Source organism: Pelophylax lessonae (genome assembly GCF_965119305.1).
Source record: "Pelophylax lessonae genome assembly, chromosome: 9".
NCBI lineage: Eukaryota > Metazoa > Chordata > Amphibia > Anura > Ranidae > Pelophylax > Pelophylax lessonae.
Genome location: NC_138776.1, coordinates 93024086 through 93041177, shown reverse-complemented (window position 1 = coordinate 93041177; position 17092 = coordinate 93024086). Strand labels below are relative to the sequence as shown.

General features: G+C 38.1%; 1 protein-coding gene across 1 annotated transcript in view; it reads right to left on the bottom strand.

Moving 5' to 3' along the window:
• Window positions 1-1778: 1778 nt before the first annotated feature.
• COL17A1 (collagen type XVII alpha 1 chain) overlaps window positions 1779-17092 on the bottom strand; it is a 62484-nt gene continuing 47170 nt past the window's right edge. Inside the window, exons 38-56 of the mRNA XM_082267349.1 lie at window positions 16441-16494; window positions 15606-15719; window positions 15037-15141; window positions 14886-14945; window positions 12168-12203; window positions 11954-12007; window positions 11736-11831; window positions 10756-10803; window positions 9308-9454; window positions 8829-8948; window positions 8482-8565; window positions 6595-6693; window positions 5896-6072; window positions 5526-5726; window positions 4951-5163; window positions 4666-4809; window positions 4267-4338; window positions 3542-3604; window positions 1779-2482 (exon numbers count right to left, since the gene is read on the bottom strand). Coding sequence (XP_082123475.1) covers window positions 2433-2482; window positions 3542-3604; window positions 4267-4338; window positions 4666-4809; window positions 4951-5163; window positions 5526-5726; window positions 5896-6072; window positions 6595-6693; window positions 8482-8565; window positions 8829-8948; window positions 9308-9454; window positions 10756-10803; window positions 11736-11831; window positions 11954-12007; window positions 12168-12203; window positions 14886-14945; window positions 15037-15141; window positions 15606-15719; window positions 16441-16494 — 1937 coding nt within the window. The 3' untranslated portion in view covers window positions 1779-2432. The remainder of the gene's footprint in view (window positions 2483-3541; window positions 3605-4266; window positions 4339-4665; window positions 4810-4950; window positions 5164-5525; window positions 5727-5895; window positions 6073-6594; window positions 6694-8481; window positions 8566-8828; window positions 8949-9307; window positions 9455-10755; window positions 10804-11735; window positions 11832-11953; window positions 12008-12167; window positions 12204-14885; window positions 14946-15036; window positions 15142-15605; window positions 15720-16440; window positions 16495-17092) is intronic.

The following is a 17092-nucleotide window of genomic DNA, read 5'->3' as shown; positions in this document are numbered from 1 at the left end:
CTTCCATGTTTTAGGATTCCTCTATTAACAAAGTGAGGCAATGCCAATAAAGTGAAATAATTATGCCTGTCTGGAAAACATGAATGTGGACCTCAAGGACTGCAGCCAGACAGCACTGACTTACCATATGTGTTTCACCAATACAAAAACATGAAAGCTAATTTGCTGAAATATACAGGTTCATCCTTTATACTGTTACATTTAACAGGAGGAATACCTCTTGACTTTACTGTAAACGTATTTATGATGTTGTGTGAGGTCTCGCCTACTAATTTTTCTTGTATTTTTTCTGCCTCTTCTTCAGGCAGAGTCAGACATATATGGGGTAAAGCTTTAGTCTGACCTCTTATTAAACTCATCTACATTTCCATAAAGAAATCCTGCAACTGGTCTTTTTGCTAACACTAGAGGTCAGGTTTGAGACTATAGGTTTGATGTACTAAAGGACAATAGGCTGTATACTTTGCAAGGGAATTTTCTCCTAACTTAGTGAATGAGGTAAAGTTTTGTTGACTTCATCCAATAATATTTGCAAAGTGAATTTTCTCCACAATCACTAAGCTAATGAAAAATTCCCTTGCAAAGCGAACTGTTCTCTATAATGGCTTCTGTGTCTTTGAGCTAATGCTTCTGAATCTGTAGGTCGGGGGAGCCTAATGGCATACAGTAAAAGCATTTGCACTCTTCTTCCATTTCCACAGGAATATTTTATTACTTCAGCTTTTTTTAGACAGTGTTTGACCAAATAATTCCATAATAAAAAGGAACTAATTTAAATGACAACTCTGTGTTATGGAATGATAAGTCTGTAGTGAACCATTCAGAGTAGGAGGCCATAAGGAGGACTATGAATAAAGCTGGCCGAGGGAAGAATGAGTTTTTAGAAATCTATTTTTTGACCCACAGGCAACCAGCTGTATAGATGACAATCTGGACAATGTGAAAGCTCAGAATGATTTTATGTAGGGCAAGATGGTCCTAAAAGATGATACATTTTAGAAATAAGAAAAAATCATAAATGCAATGATCTATATTACTGTGCTGTTTCATTTGTTGAGTTGTTGGAAACAAGGTGAGTATAACTATATAAATAAAACCTTTTTAATAGTCAACTGAAAAACTACAGTCGTGAGGTATTGGTGTGTTTGGTGAAAAAAATGTATTTAATTTTATTTTTAGAGAACCCATTTTCTGATCCATAATTAAATGTTTATGTATACTATGTTACCCCCTTACATTATCTACTAGATTCTTCTATTGTCAAGTCAAGGTCTTTGGCCTTGTCAATATTTATAAAGACCAGCATCTCGAGACTTCAATTGATACTATACTGTGCATGTGTCTGTGCCTCATAGGCATGTCTACAGATTATCAGTATTGACTTATTTTTGTATTCTATATGGTTAATAAATACAATAGGCTATTGGCACAGCACCTTCTTAAGGCATGGATATACCAGGCTTGTTTTATCTCCACATCTTGTAAACTCTTCACTAAACCTCTGCATATGGGTCCAAACTGCCAAATACTTTTAGGCTTTAAATGATATTAAAAATATAAAAGATATAATATGGATAGTGAAATGTGTTTTGTAAAAACATGTTTAAATGTACAAGTTTAATTATAAAATAACACTCACAACCATATCTGTATTAAAGAATAAAAGAAACAAAACAATAAAGGAATTACATTTGAAGACAAAGTATCTTTTATAACACCAGTGCCATTGTACGCAAGTTGGGTTCCCAGATTGTGTAGCAAGAGAATTTCAGGAACTGTATCGCTCATGTTGACAAATCTTGCTGGGAGTATTAGTTCAACAACATCTAAAGGTCTGTTTGTGGTTTCTGATGTCATATATTGGCACTGGAGGGGATAGCGTAGGAAAGAGGTGCTGAATTGCATCAGTGTTTTCTCATCGCATATATACAAAATTGTGTTACGTTCTTAGGGTGCATATGGAATTGTTTTTTAATATTCAGTAATTAATTAATCCGTAGTACCTCGTTGATACACAATCCCCAGTAGCAATTACAGGTTTTATCTCCTAAACTGGTCACAGCTTAGAAAAAAATCATTTTAATGCCCGTTGATCTTTAAAGTATTATGGCATTAACAATTCCAAATTTTTCTAGCGAATATACTAACAAAAATAATGAATATCTTTACACATCTTTTCATTTTCTCCAAAGTCATAGACAATGTCCGTATCAGTGGAATCGGTAGAGAATGAAGACAAAATGTTGAGTGGCTGATATAAATTATTGCTTGTTGTTGCTCTGAAATGTTCTTGTGGAGGAGCATTGTGTCCAGATCCTATGTGGACTGCTGAGTGTACAGAAACAAGATTGATGTACTCTCAGCTTAAGTTCATGACTCTCATAATATTAATCAGCAGATGATCCTGGGAATCACTTGCTGAGATGGTCTTGTCAAACACCAAGGCTTCGTCTTTTTCTTTTTCCTACAATTGTAGAGTCACCTAAAAAACAAAAAATGTACACTTAAAGTAAGTATGTCTTAAAAAAGCATTAAGCCCAACATTGCTGCCTTTTCATTCTGGAAATCTTACTTGCTTGGCTGTCATATTGACCCTTTTACTTCAATGTGGGGAGTCTCTGATCCAGAACCAACATATAGAACATGTCTTCTAATGTATTTCTGAATGTCCTGCATAATTGTTCCAGAGCAATGACTCGAAAAGTATTGAAGCCTGGCAACTAGTTGCTTTAGAATGAAGGCTCTCTTTACAGGTGTCACATAAATTTACATAATATACTATTGTGCACTGATAACTATGAGAAAATCTATATAAAGATAAGTGTATTGTCCACTAATGTGGAATACAGGATGTTCTGATACTATTTTGGCTTAGTGGTTAGTTGCTTTGCATTACAGTAATGGGGCCTTAGGTTCAAACCCCACCCTCTGCCTATGGTTTTGATATATTTTCTGTGTTTGTACAGCTGTCCTTTAGTAAGGTAATGCTATCCCCAAAACTTTTTAAAAAGAAGACTCATCTCTAAGGTGGGTGCTGAGTCAAATCTGTACTCTCTTCAGGAGCCACAAAAGAATCTTCATAATCCACAACACTTTCAGGAGTGTCAGATGCTTGGTCCCTCTTTGTCCTCTGTGGTGTCATCAACTGGCCCATACATCACTGCTGTGTCCCGGGGTGACATATGGACTGGCTTATGGGACTGCAATGCACTGCAGGGGACATAGGCACCCAACACACCTGGAGTTATCAGGTTCTAAAGATTCTGCTTGAGGCCATAGATCTGCATAAAAGCAAAGTTTTGATTCTTCATGCACCGGAGAGTTACTTATTAGAAGTCTTTTTTTGCAGGCAGCCTATTATAAAATGTTTGTGGATATTGACTAACTTGCATTTAGTGGCTTCTGACCAGATAGGCCCTAAACTGCGTGTTTGACTGTGTTAGGACCATCAGTGTGTAAGAAGATATGTCTCTGAATAAATATTCTGTAAACAATACTGGGATTTGTTGGAACTACAAAATTATGTATATTAATAGCATACCTTTCTCTCCTTTAAAACCCCTTGGTCCTTGTGGTCCAGTATATCCTGGTTCACCCCTGTCACCTGTAGTGATAAAGAAAAATAACATTCATACTTTGCTTATATGTCTTTACCACAGAGAACTGCAGGATTTGTTTTTTTTTTTTCTCTACTAGCATTGCAAGCATAATGGATGTATGAAGCAAAAAACATTCAAGATCAACTCAGTGTACTAGACAGTATTCCTGCCGTTTGGTGAATCAGCCGTATTGGCTGTGTATGCAAAACCATAATACATTGGGGGGGATTTACTAAAACTGGGAGTGCAAAATCTGGTGCAGCTCTGCATAGAAACCAATTGGTTTCCATGTTTTATTGTCAAAGCTTAATTGAACATGTTGAAGTTAGAAGCTGATTGGCTACCATACAAAGCTGCATTAAACTTTGTACTCTCCAGTTTTAGTAAACCAACCCCTTAGTGTCTAAACATTTACTAGAAAGCAGCAACTTGATTTAGATACAATATTCATTTCTTACTGAATAGAATAAGGAATATCAATGTGGTTCACATAGTGGCTGACTCAATAATGTACAGGATAAAGCTAGATTTTATTGAATTAAATGTTGAAGTGATATTTGGCAGATTAATAGAATAAAAGCCCATATATATTGATTTGAACGTCTAACAATTTAGATTGATAAATACCCTGTACATTTAAAAAATCTTGTTTATATCATGTTATTACCTTTGAGACCACGGAATCCCCTCTCTCCTTTCTGTCCTGGCATACCTGGTGGTCCGGCAATGGTTCCATAGGCTGAAGAATAAAATAATTTAGTTGTTAATTTTACTCTTTGATCATGTGGAAGATACCTTCAAATAGAAGTTAAACTGTATGATGGCAGCCGGTAGACCAAACTATATATTAATCCTTTACAGTGGTTATTTACTACTGGTATAAAATGCTAAAACTTTGCCAAATATAGTTCAGCATTCTATACTATCTCATAAGATAAACCATACTCTGAAAAATTCAGTAGCATTTGATTATATAAACAGTGAAATACTATTATTTAATAATTGGATTTTCATTCTATGTGTGAAGAATATAGATAAACTATAATACGGAAAGCTTGTCTCTTACTTCTGAAGAGTTCCATGAGATCAGTTGTGATGTTAGAATGGGTCGCATATATCTGACAGATTCCGGGTGGTCCTGGTGGTCCTTGGGGTCCAGGAACAGAAACTCTCGGCTGGCTGAAAGAGACATCTCCAAGAAGGCCTTGATCTGAAAATTGCAAACCAACAAAATCAGGGTGATCCAAGGATAATAAGTGTGTATGTTCATGCAACAACATTACACTGTTTCAGCAATTCTGTAATCTGATCTACATCTACTAGCTAGAAAGGCAACTGAAGCAAAACCTACTCTGGATTTGCTCTGTTACACGAGATGCCACTTCATTATAATCTATAGAGAATGATGAGGAGCCTGATGAAGAGTATGAGGAGCCTGATGAAAGGGATGACGATGATAAAGAGGATGATGATCGAATCTCTCCACTGTCTCCCTTGAATCCTCGTGGTCCAGGAGGTCCAGGAGGTCCTGGTGGACCAGAGATGTATCGGCGAATGTTGTCACCTGCGAAAAATAAAGGGAGTGTGAGTTATAACGTGGTAGACTTTGCACTTCAAAACAAATTCATTAAACAAACAATGCATACTGAGGATTACATTTGTAGAAAAGATTGCATGTAACTATTTTTCTTTAAGAAGATTTAAATAAAACAGCTTGTAAAGCAGAGTAAAAAGCAATGGAAATGTGAACAGTACAATAATACAAAGCAATCAGTAAGATGCCACCTTCCATAAGCATTGAATATCCCAGTAGATAGACAGAATATGCTCAAAGAACAAGAATGGAAGCCAGGCCTTTATGTCACCTCTCATTTATGCTTGGGACTGGGTCAGGCATTAAAGAAAGTAAAAAAAAAATTGAATTACTTGTTAGATATTCAATAAGCTCAGTCCGTAAATTATCGCTCCTGGAATCCTCAGCAAAGGTGGCGAAACTGCCGCTGCTGCTGCTGCTGCTGCTGCCCCTGCCGCTGCCGCTGATACTGCCGCTGATGCTGCCGCTGCCTGGTAGTCCAGGTGGCCCGGGTGGTCCGGGTGGTCCTGGAGGGCCTCCGATATGTTGCACATCTTAGGAAACAAAATGGTACCAATATTAGTAATGATGACTTAAATCAATAATTTCTTTACTATATTTCCTGTAATGAGTGTTTGAAAGTTAAACTCAAAAACAGTGAATGGCAGCTAAGAAAAATATCTAAAAATACTGATGTCATGGACAGAAAGGCATTGTACTCACTTTGTAGGTAACTTGCTATGTCCTCTGGAGTGAAGCCAGCTGTCAAGCTTGCTACAGAATTTCCTGGTGGTCCCATTGGTCCTGGTGGGCCTTGAAGGCCTTGCGTGCCAGGGCGACCTGGGCGTCCAGGCTGACCTGGTGGTCCTGGTGGGCCAGCAAGTGCTCTGAATTCAGAAGCTAGATTTGTATAAATATTAATAAATGATTAATAATACAGATACCAGAATAAAAATGATGAGACACAAATTAGTAACAAAGAAAAATAAAAAAATAAAAATATATACTGTATATATAAATCTATATAAATGTGTGTGTGTATTTATACACACACGCACACACAGTACACACACATATATATATATATATATATATATATATATATATATATATATATACACACACACCCCTACTGCATGGCATTGTACTACTCCCTGGTTCAATTTTACTATATCTTGGACCATCTTAGTGCTAACTAAACAATTGTTTTGAGACAAATTCCTTGTCAAATAAACAAAATCGAAACAGAGAGAAGACATTGTTGAATTTACATTCCAGACTTAGAAACTAGATGCCTTAATTGCCTGTGTAATGTGGCAGTCATGTAAAATACATGATTGGCTGTATAGAATAATAAATATTATCATAGGTAAAACATATGTATTTGAACTGTGTATTTAGCATTACAGCATTTTTTCTTACTTTGAAGTAAAGCTGTTATATCGCCATATTGTGATCCAGGTAATCCCGGCAAGCCTGGTGGGCCAGGTGGTCCTGGAATGCCAATCTGTAGCCCATGATCTAGAAGACAGACAAATGGCCATACATCTCTTAGAATGTTACCAGTGGCAACAATAAACCACTTTTTGTATGCTAGTGTCTTTATACCCAGGTTTGGTCCTTTTTAACCTCATAAGAATTAGCATTGTTGTCAGCATGTAAAAAGGTTTGCCCCACTAGCTAGGGCACAGTTTTGCCATGTGAATTAAGCACCTAGATCAGATGGTTTATGCCCAAGAGTCCTCAAAGTTAAGCCATTATTGCTCATTTTTAGAGGCTCTTTAATGACTGGCATTGTACCACTGGACTGGTGTAAGGTCAACGTGGTGCCTATTTTTAAAAAGGGATCAAAGTCTTTACTGTAAGTAACTATAGACTGGTTTGTTTAATTTTTATAGTCAGGAAGATACTTGAGAGCTTAGTAAAAGATCATATAGAAGAGTTTTTCCTAGAAAATAATATTCGAAAGCAATAGTCAGCATGGATTCATGAAAGACCAAAGTTGTCAAACAAATCTGATTTCTTTGTATGAGGAGGTAAGCAAAACCTTAGACAATGGAGTGCTGGGAACATAGCATACAGTACTTGGAATTTAACAAAGTGCACCATACACGGCCTATGTGTAAATTAAAGTATACGGACTTAAAAAATTCAGTTTGTAAATAGGTAGAAAACTGACTAAAAGACCGTATTCAGAGAATAGTGATTAATGATTCATAATCTGAATGGTCTATGGTTAATGGTGGTGTACCCCGAGGTTCAGTGTTGGGACCCTTACTTTTTAACATATTTGTAAATGATATAGGGTCTGGGATTAAAGGTACCATTTTAGTGAAGATGACACCAAGCTACGCAGTGGAATTATGTCCTTATAGGATGTCTCCCAACAAGTCAACCTCAATTCACTATTAAATTGGGCAACTCTGTGGCAAATGAGGTTTAATGTTGATAAACATAAAGTTATTCACTTGTGGGCTAAAAACATGCATACATCATACATACTAGGGGAGTACAACTGTGGGAATCAATGGTGGAGAAGGATTTGGGTGTTCTGGTAGATCTTAGACCTAATAATAGCATGCAATGCCAGGCTGCAGTTTCTAGTGCTAGCAAATTCTTTAAAGAGTTTTAGACTCCAAACAAGACATAAATTTTCCCCTGTAGAAATCATTAATAGGACCTCATCTGGAATATACAGTACAATTTTAGGCACCAGCTCACAAAAAACATATTGGAGAACTGGAGAAAGCGCAGCGAATTGCCACCAAACCAATAAGAGGCATGGAGGACCTCAGCTATTTTTAGCTGAAATTAATGTATTCTTTCTTGAGCAGAGGAGATTAAGGGGGGATATGATCAACATGTGTAAACATATAAGTGGTCCATATAGTGAACTTGGTGTGGAATTATTCATATTCAGGTCATTACAGAGGACAAAGGGGCACTATTTACATCTGGTTGAAAAGAAAGGCTTCTTCAGAAAGCTGTGCAAATGTGCAATAGACTCCCTAAATAACTGTTTCTGGCCATCTCAGTAGAATGTTTAAAAAATAGTTGGATGCATTTCTAAAAGCACAAAATATAACTGGATACTGATATGAGAGGTAATAACGCCAGCGGTAGTTGATTCAGGGTATAGCTGATTACCTCCTGGGGAATCTAAAAGGATTTTTTTCCCCACTGGAGTAAAGTGGATCATGCTCTATTTTTTTTTTGCCTTCCTCTGGATCAACTGTGGGAAAACTACTATGTCATATATATATATATTTCCTGCTAGTATTGTTCAAATTAAAAAAATGATTAACATACTTTGCAGCATGGACAGAATTTCTTCGTAAGTTACAGCTGGACCGAGAATTGTTCCTGCTCCATCAGTTGAAGTTAATCCTGAACCTAAGAACATAAAACAGACAAAGTGTACTTGTGGGGTCTTTTTCAATGCAGCAAAGAGCAGTATATGCAGCTATTGGTATCATCATTCAACATTTACCTTTTACTTTTTTGGCTGGCCTAAGCTGCTAAAGGATAAATTATGTTAGGTTGCCACAGAAAACTGCACATTCTACACTTTACATGTTATTAACTAAATTAAAATGTGTTAAATGCTTTTAAATAAAGAATGGAGGTTCTCACCACACAAGGAATTCAAAACGTACCCCTTATATAACTCATAACTCGGCTTGCCAATTCTGCATAGTCCACTTCTTGTCCACTGACTCCTGGTGGCCCTGGTGGTCCTTGCGGTCCAATAAGGTAGTTTCTGACATTTTCACCTGCTCAAGAGGAAGAACATGTCAATTAGATGCCATGAACTCAAACTAAAGCTGTTCTAAAAATGTATGTTTTTTTTTTAACTTTTGTGCACTTTTCTGATATTACCAAATATTCCAGTATATCCCATAGACATTAGCGGGATATTTACTAAAACTGGAGCATTCAGAATCTGGTGCAGCTCTGCATAGTAGCCAATCAGCTTCTAATTTCAGCTCGTTCGATTAAGCTTTGGCAATAAAATCTGGAAGCCGATTGGTTTCTAATCTGAGTAGCACCAGATTTTGCACTTTCCAGTTTTATTAAATAACCCCCTATGTAACCACTTTACTATGCCAGATATTTTATTTAATTTATTACTTACTTTGGAGGTACTGAGCAATGTACTGTTGGACTTCCTCTGCTCCACGACCAGAATTGCCAGGTTCACCAGGAGAACCAGGTGGACCGGGAGGACCAGGTGGACCAGGTGGACCAGGTGCACCTTGACCAGGTCTTGCTCCAGGTGGGCCTAAAAAGGTAAAATAGGCATTTTTAAATATTCTAGACAAAATACAAACATTTTATGGCACCAATCTAAAAAAGCTGTTTACATCATTGTAAACCACTTAGATGTGTATCAGCATGCAATAATGTATGTCTACTATGGTTATGGACTGTTAAGGAAACTTTTAGGATAGCAGTCATGGAATTACAGAACAAAATATTACCAGAAAATGTATAATTAGCTAAAAATGTTACCTTTAGATCATTTGATGATCTAAGATGAACTAGACTATCACGCTGAGAGCTTTGTAGCAAATAAAACTGCCTTCTGTGGGTTTATTGCTTTGGAGATAGGGCTAGCGAAATATGGTAGGTAGCTTTACCACATACATTGTAAAGATCAGCCATAACACTATGACCACCCACCCAATATTGAGTAGGTCCCCTTTTTGCCACCAAAACAGTCCAGACCCATGGCATGGACTCCACTAGGCCTCTGAAGGTATGCTATGGTATCTGGCATCAAATTGTTAGTTGCAGATGACTGCCTATGCTGGCTTGTCTTCCTACACTACATCCGGGTCCCATCTCTTCTCCAGGCAAGCGACGCACAGGGCTATCCACATGATGTAGAAGAATACATGATTCATCAGACCAGATCACCTTATTCTATTGCTCCGTGGTCCAGTTTTGATGCTTATGTGTCTGTTGCCTGCGGTTTTGGCTGTAGACACCTGTCAGTATGGTTGCCCTAACCAGTCTGTAGCTACGCAACCTTATACACAACAAACTGTGTATTCTGACACCTTTTTATCAGAACCAGCATTACATTTTTCAGCGATTTGAGCTACAGTAGTTCTTTTATTGGATTGGACTACATGGGCCAGCTTTTACACCCCACATGGATCAATAAGCCTTGGTCATCCATGTCCCTGCTGCCGGTTTGCTGGTTTTCCTTTCTTTGGACCACTTTTGGCAAGTTCTTACCACTGCAGACCAGGAACATCCCACTTGAGCTGCAGTTTTGGAGTTGCTCTGACCTAGTTGTTTAGCCATTATAATTTGGCCTTTGTCAAAGTCGCTCAAATCCTTACGCTTGCCCATTTTTCTGCTTTCAGCACATTAACTTCAGGGACAACATGTTCACTTGCTGCCTAATACATCCCATCCACTTTCAGGTGTCGTAGTAATGAGATAATTATTGTTATTTACTTTACCTGTCAGTGGTCATGTTATGGCTAATCAGTGTACAATAATATATATTTAATACTGTTTTATAGCATAGTCATTACTACATTCATACCAAATATACATATTTTTACTCACCTCTGGAGCTTCCTGGAATACCGGGGGCACCAGGGATACCAGCTTCACCTACAAGTAATTGTATTACCATTAGACATCTGAACTCTTGATCTGCTTTGTTTATTTTATTCTGTAATGTCATCCTTTGAAGCTCATAGGCACCTGGATATGTGCTATGGGTCTGTGGTAATGGACATGTGTGCAAGTTAATTTGCCTAAAATTAGTGGTTTTGTCACCCCAACAACTCTAATATGCTAATAATTGTTAACTAACCCCCATTACCATTTGCCTAAAATCTAAAGCCTAGTACACACGGGCCCAATGTCGAGCGGCACTGGCTGGTGTGTACTGCAGCTAGTCAGACAGATGGGCTATGGCTGAAAAAGGTCTGCTGATCAGCTCCCAATCAGTGCTCTTAACCAATGGCAGAACACTGGAATTTTCTGTCGGGGGGGGGGGGGGGCGCCCCCCTGTCAGAACGCATTAGCACAGCAGGGGAGTTTGCTGTACTAACATCACATAGTTAGTACAGCAGGTCCCTAGGCGCTGTCATTTTTTTTTGTTCAGCTCTGCGGGGTTGAATGAAAAAAAACTAATAGTGTGTACTAGGCTTCATTCTAACTCTAATCCTAAAAATACATTCTGCCCTCGTCTAACCCTAACTGAGTAATCACTGATGAGATGCCTGTTTAAGGAAAGTGGGGTGTAATCATTTTTAACATTGACGGCACAGACAGAAGGAAATCACCAGATGGCCCCTTTTGGGAGTTAGGGTGGCCATACAATATACAATTTTCTTTTTCAATTTCCTTTACATTTACCTTTAATTAAGTAGTGCAAGGGCCTGCCTGATTGCATAATTATTGAAAGTGTTTAGGTTTGACCTTATATCATATGGTTTTGGAAAATCAAAAGGAAAAAAGTAGAAGGAGATTGTATATGTATGACCAGCCTTAGGTTGGTACTTGGTTATCTTTAAGATCTGTGAAATATATATTACCTCTCTCTCCTGGTTGTCCAGGTTGTCCTGGGCTTCCGGGAGATCCAGGTGATCCTGGAGATCCTGGGCTTCCTGGAGGTCCGGGAGGTCCAACAGCTGAAATGACAATGTAAGAATCAGGCATTCCTATCTAATTGATATCATATAGTCAACTAATTGAAAACAAACTTTTTTTGTATAAAATGTTTTGTCTTTATCAAATACGCAGAAGCACTGACCATCACGGCCTTGTGGTCCGGGAATTCCTGGTTGACCTGGATCACCTGGTTGTCCTGTAAGATAGCAATGCAGTTATTTAGAGACAATACTAAAGCAAGTTTGTAAATTTCATCAGCATCATAGCTTTAGATAGAGTGAGGAGCTATATTTGCTATTACAACTAAATATGTACAAAGAATGTAGGAAAATAAAAACATATATTTATGTTTTTACCTGGTTGTCCTGGAATACCTCTTTGGCCTGGATCACCTACAGAAAGAAAACAGAAATATTAATGATTGTTGTGTAAATTATTGAAAGATACATTTAACCAAATTCCTTTGTTCTTCACCGATTGTATACTGGGTCATTTATAAAATGTGAGGCAATAAATAGTATATAGCAAACTGAAAGAGAACATCTGGTTGTTAATTTTTATCAGTAGCGTATGGTTGTTCATTTTTAATTATGTTTTTAGACTTTTTTTTGAAAACTCATCCCAGTGTTTGTTGCTGACTAACAGCCAGTTGGGTGACAACCAAAATACAATGGACATTCTCAAACTGCAATTGGACCACCCTAATTTAAGAGACTAGTAGCCAAATAACATTTTAAAAATGTTGAGTAGATATAAATGGAACTTATGATTCTCATTTACATACAGGTGCATCTCATAAAATTAGAATATCATCAAAAAGTTAATTTATTTCAGTAATTCAATTCAAAAGTGAGACTCATATATTTTATATAGATGCGTTACACACAGAGTGATATATTTCAAACATTTCTTTCTTTTAATTTTGATGATTAAGGCTTACAGCTAATTAAAACCCAAAGTTCAGTATCTCAGAATATATAAGACCAATAAAAAAAAAGGCTTTTAATACAGAAATGTTCGCTTACTAAAAAGTATGTACATGAACAGTATAGTATACACTTAATACGTGGTCAGGGCTCCTTTTGCATGAATTACTGCATCAATGTGGTGTGGCATGGAGGCGATCAGCCTGTGGCACTGCTGATGTGTTATGGAAGCCCAGGTTGCTTTTATTGTGGCTTTCAGCTAATCTGCATTGTTGGGTCTGGTGTCTCCCATTTTCCTCTTGGCAATACCCCATAGATTCTCTATGGGGTTTAAGTCAGGGGAGTTTGCTGGCCAATCAAGCATAGTGAAACCATGATCAGTAAACCAGGTATTAGTACTTTTGGCAGTGTGGGCAGGTGCCAAGTCCTGCTGGAAAATGAAATCATATTCTCTCTAAAGCTGGTCAGCATAGGGAAGCATGAAGTGCTCTAGAATTTCCTGGTAGAGGTCTGCGCTGACTTTGGACTTGATAAAACACAGTGGACCAACACCAGCAGATGACATGGCTCCCCAAATTATCACTAACTGTGGAAACGTCACACTGGACCTCATGCAACTTGGATTCTGTGCCGTGCCACTCTTTCTCCAGACTCTGGGACCTTTATTTCCAAATGAAATGCAATCATTTCTACAGTCCGTGATGATTTGGGAAGCCATGTCATCTGCTGGTGTCCACTGTGTTTTATCAGCGCAGCCCTTTAGCAGGAAATTCTAGAGCACTTCGTGCTTCCTATGCTCCAGCTTTATGGAGATGCTGATTTCATTTTCCAGCAGGACTTGGCACCTGCCCATACTGCCAAAAGTACCAATACCTGGTTTAATGATTATGGTATCACTGTGCTTGATTGGTCAGCAAACACTCCTGACCTAAACCCCATAGAGAATCTATGGGGTATTGTCAAGAGGAAGATGAGAGACACCAGACCCAAAAATGCAGACAAGCTGAAGGCCGCTATGAAAGAAATCATGGCTTCCATAACACCTCAGCAGTGCCACAGGCTGATCGCCTCCACGCTTGGCAGCTGTTTTTTTTTTTTCTTATGCATTCTTACTTAGCTATGACATATTTGCAAGAATAAAGAGGTAAAACTGTAATGAAAAACTGAAGGAAAAACTTTTTTTTATTTGGGATAGAATAAGGGAAGGATAGCCCCTGCTGTTGTTGTTTTTTTTTTCCCATCTGTGTCCCATCCAGGAGATTTCTTTTCACTTCCTGTACCATGGTCGCATTCAAAAACAGGAAGGGAAAGGAAGCTCCCCCAAATTCAGGGAAATCCCTGGTGGTCACTAGGGTCACCAGAACTAGTATCCCCATTGGAAGATTTCCCCTCTATTCCTGTTCTAGTGATCACTCAAAGTTGGGATTGTCTTTCATTTTCACTCACGGTGTTAACTGGACAAACGGAGAGGATGAATGCCCCTAACATGGACACAGGCAGCAATAAAAACTTCCACTCCCTTTTCACGTAGTCTAAAAAGAAAATATCCCCAAAAGTTTTGCCTTCAGTTATACTTTAACTGCTTCTCTCTACTGGAAACCAAACTCTTCTGTGATGTCTACTGGAAAATCTGTTTCAATCTCTAAAAATAACATATGGGCAGTTTTGTCTCGTGTTTCTAAAGCTTGTAGGGACTGCTAATATGCAAAAGTGAACCTGTACTGAGCAAAACAACAGTACTCTTGAATAGCTGAACCCCTCTCTTGCATATATTTACCTTTCCCTTGTTCCTTTCTCTGACAGGAGGGAAGAAAAATACCCGGTACTCACTCCCCTTCTCTCATGTGACAGTGCTACTGCTTGGTGATTGGCCCGCTGTTGTCAAATAGTAATGGAGAGAGATTCATCAAGCTTGTGTAAGTTTTGAGTAGGATCAACTAAGAGCTTTCACAAGGCTTCTTCTCTTCACTTCAGAGTAGCAGGAAATGAAGGGAAAATAAGTATTCGATGCTATGAGGCTGGCTTTAAAGTGAACCTTTTGCTTTGACCTGCTTTGCCACAGAATGAGGCAGCAAAGACTGTGTGCGACATAAAATTGAACTACTGAACTGTATAAGAGCTTCTCAGACTTTTTTGATTTGCTCTTACCTGGGTCTCCTTTAGATCCTGCTGCACCAGGAGGTCCAGCTGGGCCAACAATAGCAGCTTCTATGGAAAAAAACCAAAGTATTTTTCAGTTACCATCAGTCTTTCTATAAAATAATTGACATGCAGAAAACAATTAAAAATGTCTGCTTACCTACTAATCCTGGAGGACCGGCTGGACCTGCTGGACCTGCTGGGCCTGGTGAACCTGGTGGGCCTGCTGGGCCTGCTGGGCCTGGGGGTCCCTGTTTAGCTTCTCCTGAACAACGCAATCAGAAATTAATGTTAGATACTTTCATATATATTGATATAATTCTTATCTTACGAAAAAAAAAGACATAAAGAGAATATCATTTGGTCCTGCTTTTACTGATAATTTTCAGAAAATCATATGCATAATGTAAGTAAAAGTTATGAGTACCAAAATGGAAAGCAAAATTCTATGTTATGACATTGTTATCCAATCAAAGTAGTCCATTTCTCAATCAGTTGATATTGGAGAAATCAGTATGGTTTTCCAATTCCCATTGCCATTTGTTCCAATTTATTAAATGTATAGGTAATTTGTTAAAGTTGGGGCAATGACACTGTCAGTGCAATAAAAAAAAAAAAAAAAATCTACTGTCTTATTAGTGGTTCTAGCTAAATTTGTGTTCATCGGTTACCTTATCACATACAGTATATCTGCATGTTCTGATGATGCTAATTTAGGTAAGGACTTACCCGGTGGCCCTGCAGCGCCTGGTGTACCTGCTGCTCCTGCTAGTCCTGCTGGACCTGGAGGTCCTGGAGGACCTTGAGCACCTGCTTGTCCTGGTGGACCTTGTATGGAAGCACCTAATTAGGAAAAACAGAAAATCTAGGTTAAGACCAAAATTATATAAGCCATACATTTTAACTTTTTTTTTTACATCTTTTTTTTTTTACTTCATTTACAAATAGGGAGACAGTGTAATTAGTCACATTATGGAGAGGGAACAAAAGCACCTCCCTCTAAGGCGGAGACCTAGACGGTAGACCTCTTACTACAGGAAGCCCCAACATTCGGAAAATGCTGTAAATTAATTTTTGTCTATGTTTTAATAAGGTAGACTTTTATTAATATTTTTCTTTTGATGTGTGTTTAATAGTATTAGATTCAAGGAAAGTCTAGAATGTGGTGCCACCCAGACACATCTGTATTTCTTCTATTGAACTCCTTCTCTTGCTGCTCTGGTTACTTGTCAGGATTATGAGTTGTCTCCAGAAGCTTTAATGAGAAGCTACAGCAAAAATATAAAACTAGCAGCATTAGTGCTGCAGAGCACAAGTCTGTCAGATTGGAATTACAACAATGAATACTATTTTAGACAGAGGCTGCCATAAGACCTTCAATTTTTGATGGACAACCTTCTTAATTCCCCAATCTAGCCTCTGCTCTTATTTGTTCTTGAATGCTACTATTTTACTCATGCAGGTAACTTTTCTTGTAAATGACACATGAGTTTAGAGCCATTATCCATGCTTGTGTGTAAAGAGAAATGTTTTCCAGTTCTGCCACAGCCATTAGTAATTTTACCTGGGGGTCCTGGTGGTCCAGGAGGTCCTTGCATTGCCTGAGCCATTAATGAAGCTGAAAAGAAATTTAAAATGTTACAAAACTCTTCTTGGCAATCTTTTCAGTTACAATGCTTTTTTTTTAAACACATCTTCCTAAAAATGTGTACATTGGGAATAATAATTAAGCTGGATCATTATGGATATTCACAGACCTTCTGAGTTTCATCAAGGTGTTTCCACTCATGGTGGTCTTAGGCATACCCCCTGCCATAGAGTTTCCATACCTTTCCCACTCTCCTTTGCCCTTGCCTGCTCTTTCACACAGCCAATCAGGCAGAGTTGTCATAAAAGCATTGCAGCAAACCAGAGGTTTGGCAAATATATTTTTGAGTGTTTGCCAAAGCAAATGTATTATCAATATCAAAAACCAAAGTCAAAGATAGTGTGCTATCTGTTATTCTTCTCCCCAGTACGCTAGTAGACAAAGGGTCATTAATTTATATGCACAAATGCTAACAGTAGGTGTTAGGTAGAATGAGCTTGAAGGTCTGTTAGCATCTGTGACCAAGTACAGAGTTAGACTTTAAAACAAACTCAGACTGCATTATGGAACATCCCAATGGTTTTAAATATCTTTGAATATCATGTTATAGTGAATTAATAATGTTCAC